The sequence below is a fragment of the Oncorhynchus keta genome, chromosome 34 (assembly GCF_023373465.1).
Source record: "Oncorhynchus keta strain PuntledgeMale-10-30-2019 chromosome 34, Oket_V2, whole genome shotgun sequence".
Lineage (NCBI taxonomy): Eukaryota > Metazoa > Chordata > Actinopteri > Salmoniformes > Salmonidae > Oncorhynchus > Oncorhynchus keta.
The window spans coordinates 24,186,473-24,196,008 of NC_068454.1; the positions used below are offsets into that span (position 1 = coordinate 24,186,473).

Below are 9,536 nucleotides of genomic sequence, written 5' to 3' on the forward strand. Positions count from 1 at the left end.
AGGAGCATGGCCAGGTGGACTGGGGACAGCAAGGAGTCCTCATGTCAGGTAGTCCTGGGACATGGTCCTAGGGCTCAGGTCCTCCGAGAGAGAGAAAGAAAGAGAGAAGGAGAGAATTAGAGAACGCACACTTAGATTCACACAGGACACCGAATAGGACAGGAGAAGTACTCCAGATATAACAAACTGACCCTAGCCCCCGACACATAAACTACTGCAGCATAAATACTGGAGGCTGAGACAGGAGGGGTCAGGAGACACTGTGGCCCCATCCGAGGACACCCCGGACAGGGCCAAACAGGAAGGATATAACCCCACCCACTTTGCCAAAGCACATCCCCCACACCACTAATACACACAGACACACTGGATGGACAGGGTAATACACACAGACACACTGGATGGACAGGGTAATACACACAGACAGACTGGATGGACAGGGTAATACACACAGACACACTGGATGGACAGGGTAATACACACACACACACTGGACGGACAGGGTAATACACACACACACACACTGAACGGACAGGGGTAACACACACACACACACACACACACACACACACACACACACACACACACACACACACACACACACACACACACACACACACACACACACACACACACACACACACACACACACACACACACACACTGGATGGACAGGGTAATACACACAGACAGACTGGATGGACAGGGTAATACACACAGACACACTGGATGGACAGGGTAATACACACAGACACACTGGATGGACAGGGTAATACACACAGACACACTGGATGGACAGGGTAATACACACAGACAGACTGGATGGACAGGGTAATACACACAGACACACTGGATGGACAGGGTAATACACACAGACAGACTGGATGGACAGGGTAATACACACAGACAGACTGGATGGACAGGGTAATACACACAGACAGACTGGATGGACAGGGTAATACACACACACACACACACACACACACACACACACACACACACACACACACACACACACACACACACACACACACACACACACACACACACACACACACACACACACACACACACACACACACTGGATGGACAGGGTAATACACACAGACAGACTGGATGGACAGGGTAATACACACAGACAGACTGGATGGACAGGGTAATACACACAGACAGACTGGATGGACAGGGTAACTCTCTCTTACACTCACTCACTCTTTCATATACCCCTCTCTGTGTCTCTAGTGACGTACAGTAACACAGAGCAGTCCAGTGTGTATCTGACCCAGTCCAGTCCAGTGTCCCTGACCCAGTCCATCCACTACAGCTCCAAGACCATCTACCTCTGCTGGCATTACCTGACTGACGCTGTGAGGTGAGTCCTCTCACCTGAGTTGTGTTCACCAAGGAGAACATATTTGGATTTGAATTGAAACAGGAACCTGACCTTTGTCCCCCCAGGGAGGGCAGTAATCAGTATGAGAAGGCGTTCGGTGTCAAATCTGAACATCTGTTTGAAGCCCTGTACAGGTGACACACTCATACACACACAGCTCTTCATCTCTACTCTACCTTTACTCTCTCTCCATATTCTCCTTCTCCACATATTCTCTCTCTCCCTCTGCTTTCCTGCCTGGAGAAAAAGTGTCAGTGGAATGAGAAATGTTGTGGAATGGCCTTGAGCTTCACAGTCAATCCAATGAGAATGGTATTTTTTTATGGTTCAGTGATTTTCAAGGATCACATTTATTTTAGAACAAAACACTTTCTCTTCATTATTCTCTCTCTCTGTCTCTCTCACTGTTTATCTGACTCTATCGGTCAGTCGTTGTTGGTGGTGTGAGAGGCGGGGAAGGACAGAAAGGAGGGAGGAGGAAAAGCAGGAGAAGGAATCAGAGTTGTGAATCATTCAGAGAGCAGTTTAATTTTGCTGGGCACAGCTGTCTGGTACTGTATCTGTGAAAAGAGGTGTGTGTGTGTGTGTGTGTGTGTGTGTGTGTGTGTGTGTGTGTGTGTGTGTGTGTGTGTGTGTGTGTGTGTGTGTGTGTGTGTGTGTGTGTGTGTGTGTGTGTGTGTGTGTGTGTGTAGGTCTGAGGAGGAGATGGTAAAGTTTATGCAGCTGATGAACTCCATCTGGAACATCTGTGGTCGAGACGTGGTGACGGCCTTCAACCTCTCACCTTTCACAACCATCTACGACCTCGGGGGTGAGGAGTTGTGTGTGTGTTTACCATCTTGACATAAGGTGAATGGTCACTGAGTTGAGCTGTGTGTAATAACTCCAAAGACCACAGGGGGTAGCTGTGCAGCTACAAGCTGAGGCTGACACACTTTATTGAAAAGGAAAGAGAAAGAGGGAGAGGCGAGGGAGAGAAAAAGTTCTGTACGTTTTGTTTCCCTTTTCATTCTGTTTTCTTCTGTTTTCTTCTTTGATTCCTTCTCTCCCCTGTCCTGTACTATTGAACTGTCTGTGATGTGTCTGTGATGTGTCTGTGATGTATGAGTGGGTGTGTTCAGAATACAGATTCCACTAAAAAGAGTTCTGATAAAGCACACCCAACCTAAAGACTCAACAGTCTTCCAGACAGGCCAGGTTTCTACAAGTGTTCTCTGTAGACACTGTCTGGGTGTAAAACCCACATAGAGATGACACATCACAAACACACACCAGGGCTGGGCGGGCTCTCCTGGGACTCACAGCACCTCATTGGTCAGTTAAGGATTATTCCTCTGCTAATTAGTTAATAGGTTACCATGGCAACATATTCCTGTGATTATAAATACTATATTACATATCACTGCATCTCTCTCTCTTTCTCTAGGTTGTAGTGGAGCGCTGGCCAAGCAGTGTGTGTTGGCGTACCCAGAATGCACTGTGACGATCTTTGACCTCCCCAAGGTGGTGAAGACATCCAGAGAACACTTTGTTACCGATGACAACCAGAGGGTCAGCTTCCATGAAGGTAGACAACTCCTACACCGACAGACAGCCAATCAGTGACCTCAGACAGAGCGATGGGAGGAGCCATTGTCTTTGACTGACAGTATTTGTGTATGTGTGTAGGGGACTTTTTCAAAGATGCGCTGCCAGATGCTGACCTCTATATTCTGGCGAGAATACTTCATGACTGGACAGACGCGCGCAGCATAGAACTACTGACCAAAGTCTACAGGGCCTGCAGACCAGGTACACACACACACATACACACACACACACACACACACACATACATCCTCTATCGCTCTCTCTCTCCTTCAGTCATTCTCTCTGGTGAGAAAGATCAGATGCGACTTGGCTCTGTCTCTGTGTGTGTGTGCAGCCAGGTCACCTGTGATACAAGTCAGTAGTCAACGCCCATCCATGTCTGAGGACTTTCTACGATGACGTGGAAACTGGCCACTAGAGGCAACAGTGAGCGCTCTCATTCCAAATGTTGCTCGTTTGAATCCAGCAATATCATTTTTTCGATTTTAGGTTTAAGCCTATCCCAAACCTTAACCCTTATCTTAACCATTCAGAGTTAATGCCTTATCTTAACCATTCAGAGTTAATACCTTATCTTAACCATTCAGAGTTAATGCCTAACCTTAAGAATTCGGAGTTAATGCCTAACCTTAAGAATTCAGAGTTAATGCCTTATCTTAACCATTCAGAGTTAATGCCTAACCTTAAGAATTCAGAGTTAATGCCTAACCTTAAGAATTCAGAGTTAATGCCTGACCTCAACCCTTATCTTAACCGTTCAGAATTAATGCCTTATCTTAACCATTCAGAGTTAATGCCTTATCTTAACAATTCAGAGTTAATGCCTAACCTCAATACTTATCTTAACCATTCAGAGTTAATGCCTAACCTTAAGAATTCAGAGTTAATGTCTAACCTTAAGAATTCGGAGTTACTGCTTTATCTTAACAATTCAGAGTTAATGCCTGACCTCAATACTTATCTTAACCATTCAGAGTTAGTGCCTTATCTTAACCATTCAGAGTTAATGCCTTATCTTAACCATTCAGAGTTAGTGCCTTATCTTAACCATTCAGAGTTAGTGCCTTATCTTAACCATTCAGAGTTAATGCCTTATCTTAACCATTCAGAGTTAATGCCTTATCTTAACCATTCAGAGTTAATGTCTTATCTTAACCATTCAGAGTTAATGCCTTATCTTAACCATTCAGAGTTAATGCCTTATCTTAACCATTCAGAGTTAATGTCTTATCTTAACCATGCAGAGTTCATGCTTTATCTTAACCATTCAGAGTTAATGGCTAACCTTAAGAATTCAGAGTTAATGCCTAACCTTAAGAATTCAGAGTTAATGTCTAACCTTAAGAATTCAGAGTTAATGTCTAACCTTAAGAATTCAGGGTTAATGGCTAACCTTAAGAATTCAGAGTTAATGGCTAACCTTAAGAATTCAGAGTTAATGGCTAACCTTAAGAATTCAGAGTTAATGCCTAACCTCAATACTTATCTTAACCATTCAGAGTTAATGCCTAACCTTAAGAATTCAGAGTTAATGCCTAACCTTAAGAATTAAGCTTTATCTTAACAATTCAGAGTTAATGCCTGACCTCAATACTTATCTTAACCATTAAGTGCCTTATCTTAACCATTCAGAGTTAATGCCTTATCTTAACCATTCAGAGTTAGTGCCTTATCTTAACCATTCAGAGTTAGTGCCTTATCTTAACCATTCAGAGTTAATGCCTTATCTTAACCATTCAGAGTTAATGCCTTATCTTAACCATTCAGAGTTAATGTCTTATCTTAACCATTCAAGTTAATGCCTTATCTTAACCATTCAGAGTTAATGCCTTATCTTAACCATTCAGAGTTAATGCCTTATCTTAACCATTCAGAGTTAATGTCTTATCTAACCATTCAGAGTTAATGCCTTATCTTAACCATTCAGAGTTAATGTTAACCATTCAGAGTTAATGTCTTATCTTAACCATGCAAGTTCCTTTATCTTAACCATTCAGAGTTAATGGTTAAGAATTCAGAGTTAATGCCTAACCTTAAGAATTCAGAGTTAATGTCTAACCTTAAGAATTCAGAGTTAATGTCTAACCTTAAGAATTCAGGGTTAATGGCTAACCTTACCCTTAGAATTCAGAGTTAATGGCTAACCTTAAGAATTCAGAGTTAATGGCTAACCTTAAGAATTCAGAGTTAATGTCTAACCTTAAGAATTCAGAGTTAATGGCTAACCTTAAGAATTCAGAGTTAATGGCTAACCTTAAGAATTCAGAGTTAATGTCTAACCTTAAGAATTCAGAGTTAATGGCTAACCTTAAGAATTCAGAGTTAATGGCTAACCTTAAGAATTCAGAGTTAATGTCTAACCTTAAGAATTCAGAGTTAATGTCTAACCTTAAGAATTCAGAGTTAATGGCTAACCTTAAGAATTCAGAGTTAATGTCTAACCTTAAGAATTCAGAGTTAATGGCTAACCTTAAGAATTCAGAGTTAATGGCTAACCTTAAGAATTCAGAGTTAATGTCTAACCTTAAGAATTCAGAGTTAATGCCTAACCTTAAGAATTCAGAGTTAATGTCTAACCTTAAGAATTCAGAGTTAATGGCTAACCTTAAGAATTCAGAGTTAATGGCTAACCTTAAGAATTCAGAGTTAATGGCTAACCTTAAGAATTCAGGGTTAATGGCTAACCTTAAGAATTCAGAGTTAATGGCTAACCTTAAGAATTCAGAGTTAATGGCTAACCTTAAGAATTCAGAGTTAATGTCTAACCTTAAGAATTCAGGGTTAATGGCTAACCTTAAGAATTCAGAGTTAATGGCTAACCTTAAGAATTCAGAGTTAATGTCTAACCTTAAGAATTCAGAGTTAATGTCTAACCTTAAGAATTCAGAGTTAATGTCTAACCTTAAGAATTCAGAGTTAATGGCTAACCTTAAGAATTCAGGGTTAATGGCTAACCTTAAGAATTCAGAGTTAATGGCTAAACTTAAGAATTCGGTGTTAATGCCTTATTTAACCATTCAGAGTTCATGCCTAAACTCAATACTTATCTTAACATTCAGAGTTAATGCCTTATCTTAACCGTTCAGAATTAATGCCTTATCTTAACCATTCAGAGTTAATGCCTGACCTCAACCCTTATTTTAACCGTTCAGAATTAATGCCTTATCTTAACCATTCAGAGTTAATGCCTTATCTTAAAAATGCAGAGTTAATGCCTGACCTCAATGCATATCTTAACCATTCAGAGTTAATGTCTAACCTTAAGAATTTGGAGTTAATGCCTTATTTAACCAATCAGAGTTAATGCTTTATCTTAACCATTCTGAGTTAATGCTTGACCTCAACTCTTATCTTTACCATTCAGAGTTAATGCCTTATCTTAACTATTCAGAGTTAATGCCTAACCTTAAGAATTTAGAGTTAATGCCTAACCTTAAGAATTCATAGTTAATGCCTTACCTTAACCATTCAGAGATAACCCCCTAGAGTCGATGTCTGCTCCCCCGCGGAAATCTAAATGGCATAATAAAAAATCCTGATAAAAATCTGTCAGTTTAAGGTATAGATGTTGCATTTCCTCATCTGGTGTGAAAGGTGATAGAGATACAGCAGTGTTTGTCAGACCATGAGACATCCCGCAAATCAGTCTTCTCACAAAATCATCTGTAGCATCCGACGGTTGAGACTGTCACAAACACGATGGTGTTCTCCATTTTGCTCTACGACCCCCACACTGTTCTTAGGGCTCGTCTGAAGTCGGTCCAGCCGATCTGCCAACTTCTATACTCAAGTACTGTATATTGAGACTGTTTAGTGCCCAAAAGAAGGGGTTAAATACAAGTTGAAAATTTATAATAATGTTTCCTGATCTTTCTTATATCTCTCAGATCTTGGACAGACATTTCAGAACAAACTTCCTACCTTTTTTTTGTTATACTTCAAGGGGTCTTAAAATTCTGAATCAAATAGCAAAATGATCCTTGGTATGATCTTCTTTAAACAATTCCATATAGCTTAGTAGGGTTAATGCCTGAACTTAACCTTAAATAAACACTTAGAAATTTGACGTTTCGAACAACCTTGAAATTTGAGGTTCGAGAAACATGAATGGACGCCCTATTCTGACGTGAGACTGTGAGAACTGGTAGCCAAATTCTGTTTGTTGTCGTCTGTGTGTTTGTGTGTCCCATAGCTGCACTGTCACAAATACCACCCCTCTCCTTACTCTTCTGCACCCCCTCCCTCGCCTCGGGTGACTGCATCCTATCAGACAAGCCCACAAGTAGCCACACACAAACACTATGGTCTTTGAGAGCTCCGCTGTAGCCAGAGGCTTGTTACATAACACAAACACACTCACACACACTGGCAAGAACATAACACACACACACATTCCGCAGAGGTGCAAATGAAGATATTCTTTTAACCTTCAGCTCAACCTTCTGATAGAAACTAACAGAGTAAGCAGCAGTCTGGGAAGGACAACTGAGGAAGAATGCACATTGACTGACATCACAGCCAGGCCATCGTAGCCCAGAGCCAAAGAACGCAATCAGGCACTCATTATATGTTTTCTGTGTGTTTGTGTGTGTGTTTGTGTGTGTGTGTGTGTGTGTGTGTGTGTGTGTGTGTGTGTGTGTGTGTGTGTGTGTGTGTGTGTGTGTGTGTGTGTGTGTGTGTGTGTGTGTGTGTGTGTGTGTGTGTGTGTGTAGGAGGAGGTGTGTTGGTGGTAGAGGCGTTGCTGTGTGAAGACGGGTCAGGACCTCTGACAGCCCAGCTGTACTCTCTGAACATGCTGGTGCAGACGGAGGGGAAAGAGCGGACGGCAGCAGAGTACACTGCCCTGCTGACAGCCGCAGGGTTTCAAAACATACAGGTGGAGAGGACAGGCAAGATTTATGATGCTGTCCTGGGACGCAAGTAGAGAAGTCTCTATATCTACTGTTGATGTTGCTGATGTCCAGATCTGCTATCTTAATTTGATCACTCTGTTGTCGCAGTGTATTCAACGTTTGAAAGGGCTTCTTAAGTTTGTAATTTCCACTACAAAATATCAGACTTGATTAACGGAAAATGAATCAACCCCTACAAAAATATAGATGAATTACAACCTACATAATAATTCACATTTCCCTGCTGCTGGAGGTTTATTATTAACATGGTCAAATTAAATGATAGACCGTTATTATCTCTGTAGACCTGTCTATCTCTGTAGCCTAGGTAGTAAACCTATTGTCTTTGTAATCTTTATCTGTATGTTAAAACCTTTGTTCTTCTGTTATGATAGACTATTTACCCATTAAAACTGTGTTGTTCTACGGTCAATGTTCTACAGCTTCTCTGTTTCTGATTGGTTCTCTGATTGGTTCTCTGGGGAGATAAAGGGAGGGAGGGTGGAAGTAAAGTAGAGGAGGGGGGTTCAAGGACATTCATCATCCTCTTCTCTTCCCCTCTTCCTCTTCACCAGACTAATCTGGCCTCAGGCTGGTTCACTTCACACCACACTAACACTCTGTGATGATGTCACTGTTCTTTATCCAGAGGCCTTTGCATGACGCTCCTGTAAGACAACTGCTCCAGGGCATACTGAGGATACACTCACAGCCACTGACCATGTGTGTGTGTGTTTATGTGAGTCTTGGTTATTCTTGGCAAAAGTAAACTGTTTTTGTAGAGGTTATAGCAAGATGATTTTCCTACTGTAAATTTTGGCATGAAAACCACATTTTGCTGTAGGAATATTATTTAAATATTAGCTCTGCATGGGCTCCTGAGTGGCGCAGCGGTCTAAGGTACTGCATCTCAGTGCTTGAGGCATCACTACAGACACCCTGGTTTGAATCCAGGCTGTATCACAACCGACTGTGATTTGGAGTCCCATAGGGCGGCGCACAAATTGCCCAGCGTTGTGAGTTTAATCCCTCATACCAAAGACTGTAAAAATGGGACCTGATGCATCTCTGCTTTGCACTCAGCATTAAGGAGATAGATTGGGGGTAAGGCCCTATGATAGACTAGCATCCTGTCCAGTGGGTGTACTTGTACATCAAGCTGCCTCACCCTACAGAAACAATGAGCCATTCTGGCTTGCACAAGCCAAGATAGACACACACACACAGACAGACAGACAGACAGACAGACAGACAGACAGACAGACAGACAGACAGACAGACACACACTTCTCACAATTCAATAAAACACTTTCTGATGTAAGCCTGCTTTTCTCCAGTATAAACATTCAGTTACTCATGCTGAGGTCTCGGTGACAGCATTATTGAGCTGAGGACGAAGCCTGTCTGCCCTGTAGTCTACACACACACACACACACACACACACACACACACACACACACACACACACACACACACACACACACACACACACACACCACACACCACACACCACACACCACACACACACACACACAAACTATTTTCACACATTCATTACCAGACACCTGTGGCCAGCAGACATGAATTACTCTCTGAATGATTGCACAACTCTGATTCTTTTTCCTTTCTTTCTTCCTCTTCCTCCTGCCAGAAGTAGACTG

The 9,536-nt window shown here is 42.0% G+C and overlaps 1 protein-coding gene across 1 annotated transcript in view; it reads left to right on the top strand.

Moving 5' to 3' along the window:
- LOC118366840 (acetylserotonin O-methyltransferase-like) overlaps positions 1 to 8,308 on the top strand; it is a 14,248-nt gene extending 5,940 nt beyond the window's left edge. The window contains exons 3-8 of the mRNA XM_052493483.1: positions 1,243 to 1,372; positions 1,459 to 1,527; positions 2,086 to 2,204; positions 2,820 to 2,960; positions 3,062 to 3,184; positions 7,696 to 8,308. Coding sequence (XP_052349443.1) covers positions 1,243 to 1,372; positions 1,459 to 1,527; positions 2,086 to 2,204; positions 2,820 to 2,960; positions 3,062 to 3,184; positions 7,696 to 7,907 — 794 coding nt within the window. The 3' untranslated portion in view covers positions 7,908 to 8,308. The remainder of the gene's footprint in view (positions 1 to 1,242; positions 1,373 to 1,458; positions 1,528 to 2,085; positions 2,205 to 2,819; positions 2,961 to 3,061; positions 3,185 to 7,695) is intronic.
- The last annotated feature ends 1,228 nt before the right edge of the window (positions 8,309 to 9,536 follow it).